The following is a 22,938-nucleotide window of genomic DNA, read 5'->3' as shown; positions in this document are numbered from 1 at the left end:
AATCCCATCAGTGCCATTTGTGCCAACCATATCCAAGGACCGATGAAATCAGGGGAATAAAACTCATTTTGGCTCATCAGCATAAAGATGATGACTATTGAGATCATCCACTAAGATCTCCCCTAAACTCACAGCCTTTAAAACCCTTCAGAAAGGACCCAGGGTCCTGTCCCTCCTGGGAGCATGCCCACACTGTTCCCTCTCAGGCAAGCATCTCCGAAGCAGTAAGGGTCCCCATGAGACTTGCAACCAGGGGAGGAATGGGCATGGCAGGTCATTCCAGACCAGTTTCCTGTCTGGTAACATCCCTACTCCCTTTCCCTTCTCCCCACCCTCATGACTTTTTTTTTTGGTTAATCCTCACTCAAGGATACTCTTTTCATTGATTTTTAGAGTGTGGAAGGGAGGGAGGGAGGGAGAGAGCTGGGGCGGGGAGAGAGAGAGAGAGAGAGAGAGAGAGAGAGAGAGAGATACATTGATGTGAGAGACACACATTGATTGGTTGCCTCCCATACGACGCTGACCGGGGCCAGGGATTGGACCTATAACCCAGTTACAATACCCTTGACTGGGAATCGAACCCAAGACCCTGTGGTGCATGGGCTGATACTCTAACCACTGAGCAACACCGGCTAGGCTGCTACCCTCATCACTTTTTGATATTTTTCTATTTATCTTCAGATAGAATGGGAGGGAGGAAGAAAGAGGGAGAGGGAAAGAGAGAGAAACATCAATGTGAGAGGGACAATCAACTGGCTGCCTCCTGCACACTGGGGTCAAATTGCAACCAAGGTCTGTGCCCTTGACTGGAGTCGAACTCACGACTCATTGGTCTGCAGGCCAAACCAGTCAGGGCTCATCACTCTTTTTTGAAGAACAAGAATTTAATGTTACAGGAAAGCAGATGCTTAGAGTGTGGGCTCTGGCAGAGGGACACTCTGACCCTGGTCTTGGCCAGCAGGCACAGAAGCAGGGAGTGCAGGGCTTGGCAGGCAGGTGTGTAGCCCAGGCGGCTAAGATGCAGGTAATCATTCATGTCATGGTAGCTATGGTACCATCTAAATGCACAAACAGGGTCAGCATCCAGGAAGTGGGCCCGTGGGTGGCCAGCCAACACCGCTGGTACCAGCTCGCTCGGCTGTCGGTGTTTCTCACGAAGTGGGTTAGGGTGCTGGCCTCTGGAAGCAGGCCCAGACCACGACCGGAGCCTGGGGCTGCTGCTGGTTCACCAGCGGCACGACCTGCTCTGCTGTGTGCCCATGGTTGTTCGTACCCACCCGGACCACCAGAGTCCTGGGCGGATGTGTGGGGCGCCCGGTTCTCCAGCCGCCACAGCACGTGCTGCGTGCCATGGCCGCCAATGCCAAAGTTAGGCGTGCAGGGGAGAGGGGGGCTCCCGCCGTGCCTCCACTGTGCATTAGCTGGGCCGAGGAGTCCCCGATGAAGACGACTTCGGGTTCTTTATCTTTGCTGTCAGCTACCAACCGACGGTGCAGGGACATCCAGCGTCCGTGGCCCTGAACGTCCTGCCTGGGGAAGGCGGATCCTGGGCGCCGCCTCCGCCCTGGGGGCGGAAACCTTCGCTGCGGCGAGGAGGGGACGCCCGCCCCGCCCGCCCCGCCTGCCCCGCCTCCCCCGCCTGCCCCGCCTCCCCCGCCTGCCCCGCCTGCCCCGCCTGCCCCGCCTGCCCCGCCTCCCCCGCCCGCCCCGCCTCCCCCGCCCGCCCCGCCTCCCCCGCCCGCCCCGCCCGCCCCGCCTCCCCCGCCCGCCCCGCCTCCCCCGCCCGCCCCGCCTCCCCCGCCCGCCCCGCCTCCCCCGCCTCCCCCGCCTCCCCCGCCTGCCCCGCCTGCCCCGCCTGCCCCGCCTGCCCCGCCTGCCCCGCCTGCCCCGCCTCCCCCACGGCGTCCGCGCAGCCCGGCCTCTCGGGCGGGAACGTCTAGCGCCCTGCCTCGCAGGGCCAACCGTTTGCTGCCGGGCGGGGGAGACATGCGCGGGAGGAACTGCCGACTCTCTCCCCCCCCCACCTCTCCCCCACTCCCTCTGTGGGGCTCATCACTTAAAAATTTTTCTTCTTCATTGATTTGAGAGGTGGGGGGACAGAAACATCGATGAGAGAACATGGACGGGCCGCCTCCTGCACGCCCCCCACTGGGGATGGGGCCCACAGCCTGGGCATGTGCCCTGACCGGGAATCCAACCGGCGACCTCTTGGTGCAGGGTTGGCCGCAAGCACTGAGCCACACCAGCCGGGCTCATCACTTTTTAATAATCCCTTTTACTTGAATATTTGTCCCAGGACCTGCTTCTGGTGGATCAACCTAAGATGCAAGGTATAGTTCACTGCAAACCGTCACAGCTCCTGTGCTGTGTGGCTGCTGTTGTCAAATGCCCTGAGGGTTAAGCTCTCGCTTACTTTGCACAAAAGCCCCATCATTATCACCATTTGGGAGAAGAGAGAAACAGGCCATGGAGAGGGACAGTCCTGTGAGGTCGCGCAGGGGCAAATGGCAAATGGGATTTGAACTGAGGCCTGTCATGTGCCAGTGTCTCTGGTTTTAACCACTGCATTTCTCATTTCTTTGTTCCTCTGTGTGCCCCTCACACAAAATGCAGTACCTGGGCCTTCAAGGACCCTAAATGTTGTTAGTCACAGTTCTCCCGAGAAACGGAACCGATAGACTAAAACAGTGGCGTTTCATGGTAGAAACTAGCTCGGGACTCGGGACTTGGGACCCGAGCCACGACCTGCCGCCCGCAGGCAGCCTGCACGGCTAGGAAGGGCAGTGCAGTGCCGCGCCGGAGTCGGCGCCAGGAGCGAGGATGGTGTGGGTCCCTGTCCCAGAGGGCGGCCAGGAGCGCCAGTGTCCAGGCGAAGGCTAAGCCGGCTGTCCCAGCTCACAAGGGGAGGACATTTGCCCTTCCTCTGCGGTTTCGTTGTATTCACCCCTCAGAGATGGGATGGCGCCCACCCACATTGGTGAGGGTGAATCTTCAGTGCTCAGTCGCCAATTCAAATGCTGATCTTTTCCAGAAACACCCTCACAGACACACCTAGAAACAGGGTTGTGCCAGCTCTCTGGGCATCCCATAACCCAACCAAGTGGACCGAAAATCAGCTATCACCTGGGTGGCTGAATGACTGAATTCATTAGTGAATGAACGGTGAGTTTGGGCAACAAAGCAGATTGAAATGGTTAGAGTGAAGGGTTTGTCATCTGGAAAAGATGGAGGTATTGTTGGACAGTTTGTTTGGAGGAGAGTAGGTAGGTGTGGGTGGGCTCAGGAGCTGTGCCCAGCGGACGGGAACACCTGCGTCAGCGTGTAATGCGGCAGGGAGGTGTGGGGTGAAGGGTGTCGCCCTAAGAAACTGCATTTTCTGTTTGCTTGGTCCCTGGGCCATCGGCACTTGCAGGCTGGCAGCATGGTCTGTTGTCCCAGCCCCTCCACACTGTCCCCCAACAGGCTCCTGACGAGAAGGGCCGAGGTGCCCGCAGCAGCCCGCAGCTGCTTGGAGGCCTCATGGCGCCAGCCTCCACGGGCAGCGAGGGGACTGCAGACCCCATGAAGAGGAAGCCTTGGACATCTCTGCCCCCAGGGATCTCTGAGTCCCACAGCCTCCCTGATCCAGGTCTCAGAACAGCCCCTGAATCAGATTGCTCCCTGTTCCTTGTGACAGCCTCTGGCAGGACCAGCAAATCCCAGGACCCAGAGATGTGAGGCAGCCCAGAGCCCGAGGAATGCCAGGCTCCCGCTGGTCTGGGACACGTGGGAATTCAGACTGGGGAGCACGGCTGGGGTGGTGCCTGGGAGGCTGGCCTGGGTTCCCAGGACCTGGTACCTGGTGAGCTGACTTCAGCTCTCATCCCACCTTCTCCTCTGCTCCCTGCCCAACCTGTGCAGACCCGGGAGTAAACTAACTGGCCCCTCTTCTGCCTTGGGGGCCCCTCAGTCCCTTGCCCAAGGCCAGGTGCCTGGGGGCAGTCTGGGGTTGTAGCTGAGCACAGTCTAACCCCCAGCGAAACCAAGTGGGGCATATCCCAGTCTTGCTGAGGGTCCGGGTGGGAGGACAGGCTCCGATCTGGAGCAAAGGCAGCTGGAGAAGCGAGGGAAGGATGTGGTGAAGGAGGTGCGAGGCAGGTGGAGGGAAAGGTGGTAGAGAAGGAGGTATCCAAGGAAGGGGCGGAAAGCTGTCCAGAGGAGGAGTGATGAAGAGATGAAGAAGAGGAGAGGCCAGAGGACAGAGGTGGAGGGGAGAGGGCATGGAGGGTGGGGGGTGGGGTGGGGAACACACCTGCGAGTCCTTTGTCTCTGGGGAGGAGCTTGGTGGGGCTGGGAACAGGGAGGGGCCCCGTGAGACAACTGACATTGTCATCTAATTCACCCCGGGAGATAATTCCTGGACAAGGATGGGATGGGGAGGGTATTAATAAGGGCACCCACAAGCCCACTGGGGGGTCTCCAAGCACACTTTGGCCCTTCCCAGACAGAGGGAGTTCTTTTTCTCAAAGCTTCAACCAACTATATTAGCAGATCATAGGGGACATTTTATTATTTACTTTTTTAAAAAATTCTTATTATTTTTTTATTAGTTTGACATTTTGTTATTGATCATAGTCATCGTTAGTTTATTTATTTATTTAATCCTCACCTGAAGATATGTTTTTATTGATTTGAGAGACAGAGGAAGGGGGAGGGAAGAGAAACACTGATGTGAGAGAGAAACATTAGCCGGTTGTCTCCTGTGCTCCTGCCGACCAGGGGTCAAACTCCCACCTTGGGCATGTGCCCCGACTAGGAATCCAGCTCGAACCTTTCGGTGAATGAGACGAAGCTCCAGCCAACTTAGTCACCTGGCCAGGGCGTTGTTATTGCATTTATTTATTTTTATTTTAAAAAACATTTTTTTCTTTATTGACTTTAGAGAGAGAGGAAAGGAGAGGGAGATAGAAACATCAGTGAGAGAACATCAACTGCTGCCTCCTGCATGCCTCTCACTGGGGATCGGGCTCACAACCTGGCATGTGCCCTGATCGGGAATTGAACTGGGACCTATTGGTGCAGGGTCGCCGCTCAACCACTGTGCCACACCAGCCAGGCTATTACTATTTTAATTAAACCTCCCCTTATTGATGAGTAGTTAGCCAAACAAGTATTTCCTCAAATACCCTATTCCTGGGAGGGGTTGACACTGATGCTCTGTGAGGTGGTAAAAAAACAATAAAGACAATTTTGTTAAAAAGAAAAATGATTTATATGAGTTTAATTGAGTCAAACCGTCGATATGTGCCAGGAAGCAAGACCCCAAATGCTCCTGAGATTAACAGTTTTCAGCTTCTTTTATGCATTTGAGGTTAAGAAAGGAATGTAAGGAAGATGACTGAGGGCCAGAGAGAGGCAGGTGGGATCAGGTGCCAGGAACGTTCAGCTTTTGCTCTCTTGAGTGTGGTTACCCCTTCGAGGGGCGTGCTTTCTGGCATTTCAAAGTGCTACCGTAGGTGCTCAGGGACAAGGGACAGGCATGATTGCCCACCATGATCTGCCCAGTTAGGAATCTGTGAATCATTGCAGTACCCCTTCTTTGTTCACTAAGGGAAGAAGGAAGTCTGGACCCCTCAAGCTGATCCTCAGAGACCTCCCAGGCCAGTGACATGGAGTTCATTGGGCATGGAAACAGAAAAGTCCCCGATGGAGAAAGTGAGGGAAAGGAACCGAGTCCCTGATGTGCCCAGGAAGGATTTTGGGGGCTTGCTGTTTTGCTTAATTTCCACAGTATTATTGGTTTCCATGCCTTTCTCTAGTAAGGCATGAGCTTGTGGGAGGCAGGACGGCCCTTGCTGTCTCTGTGCGCCTCGCTTCTCTCCTGCCCTCACAGCAGAGTACTAGCCCACTTCACAGGCGAGGAAGCTTCTGCCGAGGGAGGTGACCACCAGTCCAAGGCCTAACACGAATGCCGAAGTCCACACTGGGCGCCAGACTGCCTGGCTCCAAACCAGTTCTTCCCAGTTTCACATGACAGGTGGGTGAGTAAGAGAGAGAAGGGGGAGGCATGAGGTAATAGGAGATTTTAATACCTATCAATGGGCTGCACACTGGCACCCAAACGTGCTGTGTTTATTAGTTGGGAGGAGACTGAGTGGGACTAGATGGTAAGGATTAGCACCAGGGACCCACTGCGCACTTATCCACCCAGATTAGACAGTGCTCACCTGTCATCTGCTGTGGCTGACCTCACTGAGGGTGGAATGCAGCGGGGACACTTGCATCTTACAGTCAATGGAGTCGTGGAATTAAATGATAGAATAGGACTACAGATTTAGGGAACAATAACTCCGTCTCTTGGACATGTCAAATGCTTGGCCAAAGAAAGGAAAGAGCCTAGACTGAGCACCATGGTATAATCTAACAATGGAAGCGGAATTAGCTTGAGAAAGCTTGGGGCATAGCCCCTGGCCTTTGGGCAGGCGGATGTGACTGGACCGGGGACACGGCTGTCTGCTCTTTGACGACCTCTGGCGGCGAAACCGCAGACCACTCCCGTGCTCACCGCTGCCTGTGCCGCAGCCCCGCGTTGGGCATGTGCTGTGTGGGGTGCCGGGCGATGGCCGCCCGGGACGCAGTTTCAGGAGCTCTGCGTCCGGGGAGGAAACACACGTCAGTCATGGCAACACGTGATAGAAGATGAATTAGCGGTGCACCCGGAGGCAGGAGCCAAGGAGGGAATCCCGACTGCCAATTGCGCGGTTCAAATCTGACCACAGACTTGCTTTGCTCTAAACCTCATCTCTCTTTCTGTACATGTTCTCCCTCTACTCTTTAATGAAGTGCCCACCAGGTGCCTGGCACTGGCTCAAAACACTTCTTGAATTGAACCACATTTGCCACGTTTCTTCCCCCAGGATCCACAGAGCTTATCCTCAGCTCTGCCTTTTGCAGCATAATCTCAGCTCCTGTGATGCGGCAGACAGGCAGGAGAGAGGTGACAGCGTCGGACTGGGGCTCGAGCCTTTGTCCCTACTCTGCCGTCCGTCCTTTGTGACTTGGGGCAGGACTTCAGGGGTCTGACTCCTGCCTAAATCCTCACGCAATGCTGAGCCTCAGTTCCTCGCGTGTTCATGCTCTCCCGCCAGAGGGCGGCCTGGAGACCCCTCAGGGCCGCTCTTGCCTCCCTGGGCCCCCCACAGCCCTTCAGTTGCCAAGGTCACCGTCTCAGAGAGTCAGGTGCGGGAGGCGCGGCGGGGCGGCGCAGGCCCAGCCCTCGGGACAATGCGGGCACAGGCGGCCTGGCCCGGGGTGCACACTTTCCTTCCCGACTCCCCGCTGCGGACCACTGCGTCCTCGGGGAGCCGGCGGCTCTGAGGCCCGAGGAGCGCTGCGAGGGCCCCTGGGCAGGGGCACATTGTCACAGGAACGTGGGGAGGGCCTCTGGGGGGTGACAGAGAGCGAGGACAGAATGGACTGAGGGCGTGAGTCAGGCCCTGGGGCCTCGAGGAGGAGAAACCCGGCTGGGCTCCAGGGAGCCCCACATGGCAGCGCCTTAACCCAGAATGTGACAGAGAAGAACTTCTGTGCGAGGGTCACTGAGCCGCAGGGCCGAGCCGTCTGTGATGAGTGGGCTGTGACACCCTGGCGAGGACTCAGTGTTGCCCACTCTCTGGTTCTCGTCCTCGTAGAGAGCAGAGCTGGGTGCTCAGCCTGGGCACAGGTTTGGGACAAGGGGAGAGAAGCTCCCTGCCGGACGCTCTCAGCCGGCGGTCCAGACCGGATAGGAGGAGGGAGCATGGGTCCACTCGATCCCCCTAGAAGCTCCACACTCCCAGCATCCTCGGGCACATGCCTCTGCCTCTCAGAAGCTCACTCAGACTTGAGCCATGCGTTCCTCTCAGCCCTCCCGCTCAGCCCTCTGCATCGGGCTCCCTAATTCTGGGTGACCAGTAGCAATAAAACGTGTTAATAGCCCCAGTGGAAAGAATGACTGACCAGTGAGCACAATGAGGCCATGATGAGTGCCGGTTTCCTGGCACTCAGTCCGTGGAACAGGGAAGAGAACAAATATTATTGTTACTCTGAGAACTAATCACAGCCTCTGTGTTCACCTCTTCACAAGACAGAGCTGGTGGCCACATGGCTGTGACAGAGCAATGGAGTGTGGGGCCCAGGGATCATGGCCATCACTTAGCTGACTCCCTGCTGCTTGGGAAAAGGGGTGGGGGGAGAATGGTGGCAGAGCCCCCACCTCCCAAATTCTTCCTCTTCAGGATTCACAGCCTGAAGATGCCCCAGCTCTGCCGCGTCCTCACTCCTGTGTACCAGCCGCAGTGCTCCAGGTCCCTTGGAGGGTGCCAGCAGGGCTGTAAGGGGTGAGGACAGGGCACAGGAAGGGTGACAGTGGAGGCTGGGAATGCCAAGTGCAGGGGTCAGTCCTAGAGGACAGACTGAAGGACTGGGGCTGAGTGGAGGAGGAGGAGGGGGGGCCGAGTTGAGATCACACCTGAGCAGGGGTCTCAGTGGGCACGCTGTGCTGGAGTGGGGTCCCTGCCAGCATCACCCGGAATCCCTGCTCTGCACGGCCCATGGCTTCCTCGTCTCGGCCAGTGAGCTCTGCTGCTTGTTGATGGCCGTGTGCTGCATCAGACAGAAGAGCATCCCGTGCCAAGGAGAGTGGCTCAGGGGACGTCACCAGTGAGCAATGAGGGCCCATGAGAGAGCACAGTGTCAGAGCCAAGTTCATGTGCCTGCTGACTGCCCGGCTGGAGGAGCGCTCCCGGAGGCCAGGCCTCGGCCTTGGATGTGGCCCACCCTGCACCCACAGTGGGCTTTATACAAGGGGGGGGGGGGATGAAGGCACGGGAAGCAGAGGAAGGGAATGTGTTCCAGAATAAGGTGGAAAGGGGAAGGGTAGCCTAGACATGTCCATTCATTATTTTGTTCCAAAAAATCACCAAGTGCCTCCCATGCTCATATCGGAGGCCCCGTGGTGCTGCCCAGAGAATGTGCTGCAGTCTATTGAGCAGAGAGGGCAAAGGAGTCAGGCCAGACGGATGTGGATTCTGCCCTTGGTCATCTACACTTTAGCTGGTCACGTGGGCACGCCTGGGCTAGAGGACCCAGCCTCTCCAGGCTGGGAAGAAATCCCGAATACACAGGCGTTCTTGGTCACGAGAGGGACCAGGTGGAGAGTGGATGACTCAGGTCACCATCCCCACTGCGGCTGGGAGTGGACCAGGTGAGGGAGGGGACAGTGGCCGCAGGAGAGCTGAGTGCCCCGAGGGAGTGTGACGGAGAAGCAGAAGAGGGGAGCAGAGCAGAGAGGAGGGGAAGGGCCCACAGGTCCTAGGGCTGCGTGGCTCTGGTGGTCTCTCCACCTCTCCCTGTCACAGAATGAACTCCTTTTCTAGCCGTTTCCTCTCCCTGTTTTTGTCACTCCCTTTTCTTCTGTCTCAGGCCTGAGCCTCAGGTCTACCAGGGCCGGGCCGCAGGCTCCTGCCAGGCAGGCCCCATGAACAAACGCGGAGAGAGCGCGGGAAGACAGCTTCCTCTGTGTGCCTGACGCCTCGCGAGGAGTCCGCAGTCTGCCCTGCCGGGGCCACCGCCTTCACTACAGCGTGGTGTCCGGGGAGAGGGATGGACCTGCTTGGACATTGAAGTTCACCAGGTTGGGTTTGAGTCCTTTCAAAGTCTTTTGCTGCTGAGGGTCCAACCCCAGAGCACCCTGCGGTACTGGGAAGACATGTGGCAGCCAGGCCGTGGTGGTCTGTCCCTGACCGAGCTGTCCCACCCTCTGGCCTCCTGCAGCCTGGTGTCGCGGCCTCCTGCAGTGCTGGGCGCAGCCTTCCCATCGGGCCGCCCACTCTTTGTGCCGACTCAGGCCAGCGCTCCTTCTCAATCTGTCTTCAGCAGCATCAGGCTCCCTGCCCTTCTCCTCCGTCCTCAGGTCCCGGGAAGCCAGACGCCGGCCCCCTTTCTCCGCCCGCCTTCTCTCGATGCTCCTGAGCTCCTGAGGACGGGGACAGTCCCTCTTCCTTCTTGTGGCAGCTTCCAAGGCAGGACCCAGAGGAGCCAGTGCCAGGCGCTGAGCGGGGGACACAGCATAGAGCACAGGGCGCGCGCAGCGACCAGACCTACTTTCTTCTTCAACAGGAGCAGGGGTCCCCCATCTCTCGCCTATGGAAGGCCTGTGCGTTAGGTTTGGTTTTGTCTGGTGGGGTTTGCTGTGGGCCACCCACACTCGCCCGCAGTCCGTCCACTGGGCCGGGCACTCGCTGGCGGGTAGGGGAACTGTCACTGGGACCGCAGTGGTGGTCACCAGCTCCCTGGTGAGCGGCCAGAAGGTGGCCAGGCCGGGGCTGGCACTCAGCCAGTGTCCCTCCCCTGCCCTCCTGGGCCCCATTAGCTTCAGATTTTTGCTGCCTGAGCTGAGAGGGGGCTCATGGCCAGCAGCGCCCAGAGCGGGGCAGGATGGGGTGGAAGGAGTGGGCAGAGTGGGCGGGGGACGGAGTGGGAGGAGGAATGCGGCTGCGCAGCAGGCTGGGGGTGGCGGAGAGCTGGCGACAGGCCCACAGAGACTGCCTCCTCCAGCGCTGCGCGGCCAAGGCCTGCCGGCAAGGGAGGGCCAGCAGGAAGAAAACAAGACACGCTCACACCTGTTTGTGCTAGAAAGGAACACCTTGCAGGCCCCACTGTCCCTCCCCATCTTCCCACACAAGGCTGCTCGCCTGAGTCTTCTCCTGCACACCTTCGTCCCTACTCCCAGTGCCGCCCCCGGGGACACCCTGTGGGGCCTGAGAGTCTAGGGAGGGGACAGTCACGGCCAGGAGGGGCGCAGAGCGGCTGACTAGAAAGGAGCCCCTGTGGGTAGTGTAGGGGACGGAGGGGCAGGGGAGCTAGGCTAGGCCAGCTGGGCTGGAGACTGTGAAGAGCCTGGACTGTGGGGTGAGCTCCCCCCACTGCCCGTGGGGGGTGCAGACTGGACACTGCGGCTCCTTGGCTGAATGTCTGCACCTCTTGTTCCATCTAATCTTCCTGATAATGTCCCATTTGATATTCACTAATACCTGTACGGCAGGCATGGTCTGAAACACCCCACCTGACAGAAGAGGACATGAGGGTCAGGAGAGCTTGCTGAGTCACCACAGCTCAGAGCTGGTCTGGAACTTGAGCCAGGTCATCGGGTTGTAGGCCCCCCCATCAGCCCTCTTCAGGGGAGGCTGTCCCACGCCCTCCCTTCCCCAGCCCCACAGGCTTCCCACCCACTCTCATTTCCTGGCAGGACCTCGGCTGCACTGGAGGGGAGCCGCTGCCCGCATGTGGCCATTTACAGTCTAATTAATGTAAATTAGGTAAAATTAAAAGCTCAGTCCCTCTGGTTAGTTATACTAGCCCATTCCTAGTGCTCAGTAGCCACAGGCTGGTGACTTCTAGCACAGACTGAGGACACTTCGGTCATCGCAGACGTTGGCACCGGCGGCTGGGAGACCAGGTGGGCTCCAGGGAGCGGCGAGGGAGGCAGGGTCTGGGCGAGGAGGCAGGGAGAGGTGGGGGAGGCTAGGGACAACCGCAGAGAGCAGCAGGGCCTGCCTCCCAGGCACCTCCCCCGATACTGATACTCTCGGTAATACCAGTGAGCAATTAAGTGACTGGGGTGGGGCCAGGGCCAAAGCCAGAGGGAGGGGATGCCTGGGAGGAACCACCTCTCCTCGGATCCTGCCACCCTCCAGTGCTGCCTTCCATCCTCCGGGCTCCTGGCCTCTGTTGTCCTACTCATGCTCCTTCCTGTTTGCTCACCCCGGCCCTGGAGCCAGCTGATGGGCGGCTGGGCCACCACCTTCCCAATTAGCCTTATTAGGCTCTGGCTCACCCATGGCATCAGGGTCACAGCTGTGGGGGAGGGGCTGTGAGTGGCCTGTGACTGACTGAGGCCCAGCCAACAGGGGTCCCCAGCCCAGGCCTCTCCCCAGGATGAGGCTCTGGCTTAGCACCCCTCATGCTGTCGCCAGGGGCCCCAGAAGGGAGCGGTTAAGGAGCTGGGTTTCAGAAGGCCGATTCTCCGTTTCTGAGAGGTACAGACTCACTCGCTGATGGAACACTTGAGGGGTGTGTGGCAGGCATGGCGCCTGGCAGGGGGCACAGGAGGGGTGCAGACCCTTATATCTGGAGGAAAGTGTGGATCCCCGGGGGCCGTGGATGGAAACCTGGTTAACCAGGTGGTGGGGGTGCAGAGGGGGCAGATCAAGGACCCAGGTGCAGAAGGGAAGTTGAAATGCTCACATCCGTCTGCAAAGTGGGAGGATGGGGAGCTGGATGGGCCAACATGGGGAAGGAGCCAGGTGACTGGGCCCCAAGGTGAGAGTAGCCACCCCAGAGTGGGTGGCCTTTGCTGGGGCAGAGTGCCCGGTTCCAGGTTGGGCAACAAGGAGCCAGGCAGACCCAGCAGGGCTGTGGCCACCGGTACCCACACCACAGCCACCTCTGCTGCTGAGTAGGCAGATACCCCAACTGATTACTTCAGCTCCTCCTGCCACACCAACTTCCCCTGGGCACTGCCTCCCGCTCCTCCCCTCCCCACAGTGACTCCTGCCCAGAGAATGTCCAGCTCTGCCATAAAGGCCGGGGTGTCCACTAGCTCCCGGCAGTCAGAAGGCCACGAAGTCCAGGATGGGCTCCTCGCGGGGAGCCTGGATGGGGGGTGTGGCATGGCGAGGGGCAATGGTCCTGCTGCTGATTGGTCTCCTCCTGCCAGGTAGGAGACAGGAAGGGGGGCCAAGGAGTGAGGGGTTGGGGGAGGGCTGGGGACTGTGCAGGGGACACCTTGGGGACACCGTGTCTAGGGTCCGGGAGAGCCCAGCAGGGGGAGCATGCTCTGGGCTGCTTCTCACTGCCCTGCCGCCCAGGCAAGTTACTCAAACTTGCTGAGACTCTGAAATACGGTTGGTTACTGATTGTCTGTGAGTCTCAAATGATGCCTGTGACGGTGCTTTGGGAATTCTGCGGTTATATGCACGTTGCTGTCTGGGTTCTGGACGATGAAGATGTGTAACAGTCACAACTACCATATGTAGAGCCTTTCGCGTGCCAGACACTCTTCCAGCATCTTCGACCTTCAGAAAACCGCAGATCTGCTCTCCCCCCTCTGCACTGGGCGCGGGGCTCAGAGTGGGCAGGGCACGTGCTCAAGAGCACATAGAGAAAGCAAACCCGGCTGGGCTGTCGGCTGGGCACTGGCGGTGACCTCCGTGGCCCGTGGTGGGGCAGGCTGCGTGGCGTCGAGGGGAGCAGAGGACAGGGCACGGCTGTGTGGAGAGCCTAGAGGATTTCTCCTAGGAGGGACTGGGACAGCATGGGTGAGTCCTGGCTGCTGGGGCGGGGTCGAGGAGCGGGGCAGTGATGGCGCGGAGCATTGTGCGGAGCATTGCGCGGAAGGTCCTCGAGCCCTCCACACCCACACCGCCCTCAGTGCTCAGTGCCGGGAGGGGCGGAGGGGGGCAGGCCCGGCTCCCGGCTCCCGCAGTGCACACTGAAGCTCAGCGAGGTCAGCTGACTTGCAGTGAGCAGCTCTGTCCCTGCAGGGGGACTGGAGGGGGTGCACTGAGGAGTGGAAAGGGTGGTTCTGTATTTCTAGGGAGACGAAGGCAGGAGCAGCCTGGGGGCGGCAGGGCTCACCGATGCCTGGGCAGGGAGAGAGAAGCTGATGCTGGTCAGGAGCCTCGCAGGAGGTTTCATGGGGTGTCCCTGGGCTGGCCCAGGACCGCAGGGTGGCTTGGGGTGCGGTGCCTGTTGGGCTCTACCGGCAGGTTCTGAAGCAGCAGTGGTCCCTGCACAGGCCGGCCCCACCCGGCTCCGCCGCGTGCACAGTGCTGAGTCGGGAGCAGAGTTTCCATCCTCGCCTAGGCTGGGCCTCTCCCGAGGAAGCTGCTGCCTGTCTGCTTCCTAAGTGCCCTGCCCTCTGCCACCGGCCTCCTCTCCTCTCAGCATCTCTTTTGCTGTTTGTCCTTCCTCAGTAGATCCTCTCTTGTTTCATCTGCACCTTCTCCTCCCATCTGTTCCCAAGGTCTCACCTGGGGTTTCTTCCTCCTGTGTCAGGCTGCTGCCCGTGGTCTCTCTGGAACCAGTCCTACAGGCCGATCGTCCTCCTTCGCCCTCCTGGTGTCTTCCTTCCAGGCCTCCCACTTTGCAGCCTTGTTTTCTTTTCTGACAGGGGCCTGGCCCCTCCCTGCCCTCCCAGACAAGGGAATTACCCTTATTCTGCCATCTCCCTTTCCTTTGGAGACAACAGCCTCTTCCTCCCTTTTCTGCCCACACTCTCTCTGGGCCCTCGCAGGGGTAACTGGAAAGGCAGGTGATGGAGATGGGCCTGAAAGGTGAGGGTGGAAGCCAGGCCTATCGGGCCCTTACTAACCATGACTTTCCTCCCCAGGGACCTTGGCTAAGAGCATTGGGACCTTCTCAGACCCCTGTAAAGACCCTACACGTATCACCTCTCCCAATGACCCCTGTCTCATTGGGAAGGGAGGCTCCAGTGGCTCCGCTTCCAGCTCCGGTGGCTCCAACGGTGGCTCCAGTGGCTCCAGCAGCTCCAGTGGTGGCTCCAGTGTCCCCAGCGGCTCCAGTGGCTCCAGCAGCTCCAGTGGCTCCAGTGGTGGCTCCAGTGTCCCCAGTGGCTCCAGCGGCTCCAGTGGTGGCTCCAGTGTCCCCAGCGGCTCCAGCGGCTCCAGTGGTGGCTCCAGTGGCTCCAGCAGCTCCAGCGGCTCCAGTGGTGGCTCCAGTGTCCCCAGTGGCTCCAGCGGCTCCAGTGGTGGCTCCAGTGTCCCCAGCGGCTCCAGCGGCTCCAGCGGTTCCAGTGGTGGCTCCAGTGTCCCAAGTGGCTCCAGTGTCCCCAGTGGCTCCAGTGGCTCCAGCAGCTCTGGTGGCTCCAGTGTGGCCCAGGGTGGTTCTTCGGGATCTCTGCTGTTTAAGCCAGGGGCGGGGTACTCCCAGAGCAGCTCCTTCTCTGGGTCTGGCTCTAGTCTGCACAGTGTCTCCAGCTCCTCCCAGTTGGGGTCTGGCCCAGCTCGGCCAAACAGTGGTGGTTCTACCCACTTCATGATAAGCTCTTCCCAGTCGGGAGGAAGCTCGAGCTCCTCCGTCTCCCAAAGTTCCTGGGCATCCAGCAGTGGTGGCCAAAGAGTCAACTCTAACTCGCACCCCTGCAGTGCAGATGTCCCCGACTCTCCTTGCAGCGGGGGGCCCATTGTCTCCCACTCAGGCCCCTACATCTCCAGCTCCCACTCCGTGTCTGGGGGTCAAAGGCCAGTGGTGGTGGTAGTGGAGCAGCACGGCTCTGGTGGCCCTGGAGTGGTGCAAGGTGCCCCCTGCAGCAACGGTGGCCTTCCAGGCAAGCCCTGCCCCCCCATCACCTCCATAGAAAAGCCCTACGGTGGCTATGAGGTGGTGGGTGGTTCCTCGAACAGTTATCTGGCCCCGGGCATGACCTACAGCGAGGGCAAAATCTACCCTGTTGGATACTTCACCAAAGATAATCCTGTCAGAGGCTCCCCAGCGGTGCCCTCCTTTGCAGCTGGGCCTCCCATTTCTGAGGGCAAATACTTCTCCGGCAATCCCATTGTGCCCAGCCACAGTGCCTCCAGTGCCATCGTGTTCCAGCCAGTGGGCTCTGGTGGGGTCCAGCTCTGTGTGACCGGCTCCTCACGCACAAGGGGGCCCTGCTCCCCCTCCGGCTCTGGAGTCCACAGCAGCTCCAGTGTTGCCGGTGCTTCTGGGTCACCTTCCCATCCCTGCAGCAGTGTTTCCCAGGGGCCCTGCTCCCCACCAGGCACGGGCTCGCTTAGCCACAGCTCCAGCTCCCAGTCCGGCGGCAAAATCATCCTTCAGCCCTGCGGCAGCATGTCCAGCCCTGCTGGCCACCCTTGCCATTCTGTCTCCTCTTCGACACTGAGCGGAGGTCCCAGTGGCTCTCCCCAAGCCAACCCCTCAGCTGGTGCCCAGCCCTGCGGCGGCTCTGAGATGCCCTGCCGCTCCATCCGGGACATCTTGGCCCAAGTGAAGCCCCTGGGGCCCCAGCTAGCTGACCCCGAAGTCTTCCTGCCCCAAGGACAGTTACGTGACAGTCCATAAGTCACTTCTGTTACATGCATGTGCAACACACACACACACACACACACACACACACACACATGCCCGGGGCCCAGGTATGGGATTAGCCCAGTTTCCTTCCTTGTGCCCAGTGTGGCACATCCCCCGCAGCATGTCTTCCTCCTTCATCTCCCAGATGATGGGCACCAAATCCCTGTCCTCCTCCTCTCCCGCAGCACCTTCCCTGTCCCACAACAATTCCTAGACTTTCCTCTGCCATTTCTTTGAAATGCAACCATCCATTGACTGACCTGCCCATTCAGGTTGTTGACTGGGAAACCCCTAGAATGTCCCAGAGTAACTCTGATGCGAGGACAAGGCGTCCTCTCCGCTCTCCGCTTAATGAATAAACCAGTCTAACGGTTATCTGAAAATTATGGCCACTGTTCATTGACCTCTCTTTGATATGTGGTCAACCACGTGATCTGCCCTGGGCCCTCACACCTGCTGCCCCACCGCCAGCCTCACTCTAGCGCTCGCCACGCATCGGCGCGCTCCAGCGCTCTCCTTGCCTCCCAGGGGCCCCTCTCTGCCCCTTCCTGCTGGCCACGTCCCTCGATCTCACAGGCTTCCCTGGGGGAGGCAGGTGCAGGGCATCCCCAGGGACCTGGGTGGGCACCGTGCTCTCTAGATCCTGGGCAGACATTTCAATAAACCCTGCGAACTACAGGGTGACTTTCTGCCTGGAAGAGCCCTGGATCCTCTTAGGACCTGGGTGGTGATCTCCTAGGCCTCTAGAGGTCTTATGTGTCCCATTTTCATTCATATGTAGTCACGCTGATGCCTACGGCTCCTGCCACAAAGGAGGAAACAATGCCTATGCCTATGAGAGCAGAGGGCCCTCTCCCAGCTCCTGCTCCAGCAAACCCATCCCCCTCTCACTCCCACGGCGCGGTCCTCCCCGTCCCCTTCCACCCCGTCCCTCTGCGACCAGGAGTTGATCTCACCCCAACACGCCACCCCTCTGGGAGTCCTGAGCAAAATGTCCTGGGTTCCAGGACAGTGGGAACCTGCGAAGGCAGGACACCACAACCCAGACCTGCTTCCTGGAGTCTGAGAAGGAGCCAGGCTGGCACTGTTATTGGGGGGGGGGGGGTGAGTAAAGAAAGCAGGGGTGAGAGGTGGTAGCACGCACCAAGCTGGGGCCACACGCTCTGCGGAAAACTGTCCCAGCCCGGGGAAGAGCGAAGAGGGCAGGGCCACCGACCTCTCTATTCTTGCTGACTCGGCCGTGGGGGTGAGACGGGGCCATGACGTGGAGAAGGGGGGTGGGGGGAGAGTGGAGCCGTGGGGGTGAGACGGGGCCATGACGTGGAGAGGGGGGGGGGAGAATGGGGCCGTGGGGGTGAGACGGAGCCATGACGTGGAGAAGGGAGGTGGGGGGAGAGTGGAGCTGTCGGGGTGAGACGGGGCCATGACGTGGAGAAGGGGGGTGGGGGGAGAGTGGAGCCGTGGGGGTGAGACGGAGCCATGACGTGGAGAAGGGGGGGGGGAGTGGAGCCGTGGGGGTGAGACGGGGCCATGACGTGGAGAAGGGGGGTGGGGGAGTGGAGCCGTGGGGGTGAGACGGGGCCATGACGTGGAGAAGGGGGGGGGAGTGGAGCCGTGGGGGTGAGACGGGGCCATGACGTGGAGAAGGGGGGGAGAGTGGAGCCGTGGGGGTGAGACGGGGCCATGACGTGGAGAAGGGGGGGGAGTGGAGCCGTGGGGGTGAGACGGAGCCATGACGTGGAGAAGGGGGGTGGGGGGAGAGTGGAGCCGTCGGGGTGAGACGGGGCCATGACGTGGAGAAGGGAGGTGGGGGGAGAGTGGAGCCGTGGGGGTGAGACGGGGCCATGACGTGGAGAAGGGAGGTGGGGGGAGAGTGGAGCCGTGGGGGTGAGACGGAGCCATGACGTGGAGAAGGGGGGTGGGGGGAGAGTGGAGCCGTGGGGGTGAGACGGGGCCATGACGTGGAGAAGGGGGGGTGGGGGGAGAGTGGAGCCGTGGGGGTGAGACGGGGCCATGACGTGGAGAAGGGGGGTGGGGGGAGAGTGGAGCCGTGGGGGTGAGACGGAGCCATGACGTGGAGAAGGGGGGTGGGGGGAGAGTGGAGCCGTGGGGGTGAGACGGGGCCATGACGTGGAGAAGGGGGGTGGGGGGAGAGTGGAGCCGTGGGGGTGAGACGGGGCCATGACGTGGAGAAGGGGGGTGGGGGGAGAGTGGAGCCGTGGGGGTGAGACGGAGCCATGACGTGGAGAAGGGCGGTGGTGTGGCCATTGAGCATGTCCTCGGTGTAGTCTAGGGGCGATGGGGTCCATAAAGTTGGAAAGTCTCTTAACCCCAGTAGGTTGCTTGTAGCTTTTGGAAGGGCCTCACCCTAAAGCACTGGCTGCCTCTCACTTGCTCTGTTTGGCTGCAGAGGAGTGCACCCTGCTCTACATGTAACCCATGTCCTATTTGGAACCTGTCAGCTGGCTCCCCAGTTTCGTCTATTGGAATTTCAAATTCTGAACCAGCAGAAATGTGTTACGTTGACCAGAAACGATCTGGGGCGCCTGAGCCAACTAGTGGGGTTGACTGAAGATGGGGGAGGCTCCCAAACTGTCCTGGCTTCGTTGGCAGTGCTGACCCCCACTCGGCATCTGGCCCCTGGACCGGCAGGGATGGTGTCGAGGCCGTAGAGGCGACTGGGGAGCGGCCGAGCTCTGATGCACGGCTCAGTCTCATGTCCTCTCGAGGCTTGTGAACCTGGCGGATATCCACCCTCCGCCACCGCCAGTTCCGGGGGGGAGTCCTTCCCTCTGCCAACAACTGGTGAGCAGAAGCTGGGATGAGGATGAACAGTAGAATTAACAGCTGGTGTTTAGACTTCGTGTAATTAGGGAAGCCCGGTCTGGGAGTGCCCCGTAAGCCACAGAAGGAATGAAGGCATTACACTCTTTGTTACAAAACTCCCCAATGCTCTGCAGAGTGGACAGAACAGGCGACCCCACCACCAGTCTTAGCAGTGACCCGCTCACGGCTGTGTGAGAGCAGCATCGGACACCCTCCTCTGCCGTCCGTGGGGAACAACTGCCCTCTCAGTGCTTCTGTGTGCTCTGGGCACCTTGGGACGTCTGTGGTAGGCAGAAGGTGCCCGCACCCCAGCGGTGTCCACAGCCTAAGCCCTGGGCTATGAGCATAGAAGGTAACATCGCAAAGGAGTTAAGGTTGCAGATGGAGGTAAGGCTGTTAGTCAGCAACGTGCAGGTGCAGAGGTTGTCCTGGAGGATTTGGGTGGGCCCAGTGCCAGCCTGAGGCAGCAAAGGTGGGAGAGGGAAGCAGAGGAGGGGAGCGGAGCGGTGCCCGGGAGAGGCCCTGCTGCCTCTGGCACTGGCTGCAGGGAAGGAGCCAGGGCAGGGGCTGCTGGGAGCTGGCAAACACTGCGAATGGGTTCTCCCCTGGAGCCTCCAGAAAGGGAACCAGCCCTGTTGACACCTTGATTTTGTCTCAGTGGGACCTGTGCCGGACTTCTGGTCTTCAACACTGTAAGATAATAACGTGTTGTTGTAAGTCACTGTGTGTGGTTCTCAGTTACAGCAGCAGTAAGGAGTTACTACACCGTCATCTCTCGGGGATGGGAACCAGACCTGTTTCCCTACATACAGCATCTCACCAAGGACAGCCCCTCAAATGGGGGCCACTCTGCACCCCAGAACCTCCTACAGGCTGGAACTAAGGCAAAGGAGCTATGTGGGTGCACAAAAAAGGGGTGCTGGGAGAGAGTGACCTGGATATCAAAGAGGAATAGGAGAGAACCCAGGGTTTCTCTTGTGAGAAAGCAATGGAGCCTCACACTTGCCAGAATGGCCACCATCAAGAAATCATCAAACAACAAGTGTTGGTGAGGGTGTGGAGAAAAGGGGAGTCTAGTACACTGCTGGTGGGAATGCAGACTGGTGCAGCCACTATGGAAAACACTATGATGTTTCCTCAAAAAGTTAAAAATTGAACTGCCATTTGATCCAGTGACCCCACTTCTAGGAATATACCCTAAGAAGCCTGAAACACCAATCAGAAAGAATATATGTACCCCTATGTTCATAGCAGCACTATTCACAATAGCTAAGATCTGGAAACAGCCCAAATGTCCATCAGTAGATGAATGGATAAAAAAGCTGTGGTACATGTACACAATGGAGTACTATGCAGCTGTAAGAAAGAAAGATCTCTTATCCTTTGAGATGACATGGAGGGACCTGGAGAGAATTATGGTAAGCGAAATAAGCCAAGCAGAGAAAGACAAATATCACATGATCTCCCTTATTTGTGGAATACAATAAACGAAACAAGCTGATGAACAAAATAGACCCAGAGACATAGAGAAAGGGTACAGACTGACAAACTTCAGAAGAGGGGGTGTTGAGGGGGAAGAGATACATCACAGAACTTACATGCATGTATGCATGACCAATGTACATAGACCACAAAACTGGGGATGGGGCGGGGGATGGGGAGGAGGGTGTCAATGGGGGAAAAAGGGGGAAACATTTAACAAAAACAAATTAATAAAAAAATTAAAAATTAAAAAAAAGAGAAGGCAGTGAAGAGGTTGGGAGCCCAAGGGCGAAGGCCCCGTGTGCTCAGTGCAGGGAGCCGGGTCAGTAAGGTGCAGGGAGTTTCAGGAAAGGAGCCAGGCAGGAACACCCAGCTGCCCTGGGACATCCAAGTGGCTCCTGTGGCACAAATCACATTAGGAAGGAGGGTGGGAGATGTGGAGTTTGACTGTCTCTGCACCACTGGCCCACTAGCAGGATACAGGCTGGCTGTCTGGGGGCAAAGGAGATGCTGGAGCTGAGCACGAGGCAGGGCCGCGGGGCAGGGCGCCCCCTCCTGGGCTGCCTTCATCTCTCAGGTATGGATGGAGGCTACGCTGGCCCTTGAGCAGAAGGACTGGGGTTCTGGGGAACTGGAATTAAGGGTGGGGTAAAGGCAGGACGGTGCACACTTGGGTGCCTGGGGAAAGTAAGGGTTGGCTTTGGGGAACTGAAGGGACTCAAAGCCAAGGGATCAGGGAGTTAGCGGGGGGCATTAGTGAGCCTCCTCTTCCTTCCCCAAGGCCTCTCTGCCTGGGGCATTGGGGTAGGGGAGGAGAAAGTGCCCCAAGACTTGGGGGACAAACTTGCCTCTGCTTGGACAACCTTTCTTGACCAGCCCCTCCAACCCCAAAACAGGCCCTAGAGCGAATGATTTAGAAGGGTTCTTCAGAGGTTCTGGGGTTCAGAGGTGGCCTCCATCGGGCAGCTGCCTTCTGTGGATTCCTGGCCCTCAGAGGAGCCCTCACAGATCTCGCCGTGTGGGGGACCACGTGGGGGAAGTGCTGCCGCCCTGCCTCTTGGGGCGGCCCCTTGCCTGTGGGGTCCTGGCTCGCTCTGCAGGCCCTCACCGGAGGCTTCACTCCTGCACCAGGACTCAGAGTCTCGACCGGCATCCTGTTCCGACATGCCGGGAGCCCAGGGAGAGTCCTTGCCCACTGCACACCCTGGTCTCATCAGCAGGATTCAACAGCCACTTCTGCCAGGTTGCCCCTTGGGCCCTGAGTCCCAGTGTGTCCTGGGGAGGGGGAGGTCCTGGAACTGCAGAGGAACCAGGCCTATGCCCCACCCTGTGGGAATCTGGGGTGTCAATAACCAATAGCCAATACCTGCTGGAGAAACACTAATCGGTACCCAGGAGGCAGCTGGGGAACTGGTAATCCGTCCAGGTACCAGCTCAGGCTGTGTTCATGGACCCAGGCATTGAAAATCAGTTTCCTCCTGGAGTTCTCCATCCTCCTGGCTCTTCTGGGAACATCCTAGCTGGCTTCCCCCATCCTCAGAATGCTGGGCCACAGTGGGGTAGGAGAAAGACCGGGGGCAGACCTCAGTTGGAAGTCAGAGAAGGGGTCCTGCTCCCTATCCTTGCAGTGTGAGCTAAGTCAAGATTCAATCAGCAAGTTTTCAGCACCTCCTCTACTTTTAACTGTCCCCTGAACCCCATGGTTGGTGTCCCCCTGCTCCCCATGGTCGGTGTCCCCCTGTACCCCATGGTCAGTGTCCCCTGTACCCCATGGTGTGTCCCCCTGCTCCCCATGGTCGGTGTCCCCCTGTACCCCATGGTCAGTGTCCTCCTGTACCCCATGGTCAGTGTCCTCCTGTACCCCATGGTCAGTGTCCTCCTGCTCCCCATGGTCGGTGTCCCCCTGTACCCCATGGTCGGTGTCCCCCTGTACCCCATGGTTAGTGTCCCCCTGCTTCCCATGGTCAGTGTCCCCCTGTACCCCATGGTCAGTGTCCTCCTGCTCCCCATGGTCGGTGTCCCCCTGTACCCCATGGTCAGTGTCCTCCTGCTCCCCATGGTCGGTGTCCCCCTGTATCCCATGGTTAGTGTCCCCCTGCTCCCCATGGTCGGTGTCCCCCTGCACCCCATGGTCAGTGTCCCCCTGCTCCCCATGGTCGGTGTCCCCCTGCTCCCCATGGTCGGTGTCCCCCTGTACCCCATGGTCAGTGTCCCCCTGCTCCCCATGGTCAGTGTCCCCCTGCTCCCCATGGTCAGTGTCCCCCTGTACCCCATGGTCAGTGTCCCCTGTACCCCATGGTGTGTCCCCCTGCTCCCCATGGTCGGTGTCCCCCTGTACCCCATGGTCAGTGTCCTGTACCCCATGGTCAGTGTCCTCCTGTACCCCATGGTCGGTGTTCTCCTGCTCCCCATGGTCGGTGTCCCCCTGTACCACATGGTCGGTGTCCCCCTGTACCCCATGGTTAGTGTCCCCCTGCTTCCCATGGTCAGTGTCCCCCTGTACCCCATGGTCAG

At 59.2% G+C, this 22,938-nt stretch overlaps 2 protein-coding genes and 1 pseudogene across 2 annotated transcripts; 2 read left to right on the top strand and 1 right to left on the bottom strand.

The window, feature by feature from the left end:
• Positions 1-859: 859 nt before the first annotated feature.
• On the bottom strand, positions 860-8,643 carry LOC118621302 (annotated as a pseudogene).
• A 4,007-nt stretch (positions 8,644-12,650) lies between these two features.
• Positions 12,651-16,138, top strand: CDSN (corneodesmosin). The gene is made up of 2 exons (XM_036249021.1): positions 12,651-12,736; positions 14,411-16,138. Exons 1-2 carry the CDS (start codon positions 12,652-12,654, stop codon positions 16,105-16,107), a joined length of 1,782 nt encoding a protein of 593 aa, XP_036104914.1. The 5' UTR covers position 12,651; the 3' UTR covers positions 16,108-16,138.
• A 4,793-nt stretch (positions 16,139-20,931) lies between these two features.
• Positions 20,932-22,057, top strand: CUNH6orf15 (chromosome unknown C6orf15 homolog). Its single transcript, XM_036248626.1, is given in 8 exon segments — positions 20,932-21,001; positions 21,206-21,258; positions 21,260-21,383; positions 21,386-21,680; positions 21,682-21,725; positions 21,728-21,784; positions 21,787-21,855; positions 21,858-22,057. Coding segments are annotated over 8 exon segments (912 nt in total).
• The last annotated feature ends 881 nt before the right edge of the window (positions 22,058-22,938 follow it).

The sequence above is a fragment of the Molossus molossus genome, unplaced genomic scaffold (genome assembly GCF_014108415.1).
Source record: "Molossus molossus isolate mMolMol1 unplaced genomic scaffold, mMolMol1.p scaffold_m16_p_8, whole genome shotgun sequence".
Classification (NCBI taxonomy): domain Eukaryota; kingdom Metazoa; phylum Chordata; class Mammalia; order Chiroptera; family Molossidae; genus Molossus; species Molossus molossus.
This window is presented reverse-complemented; position numbering and strand designations above follow the sequence as displayed.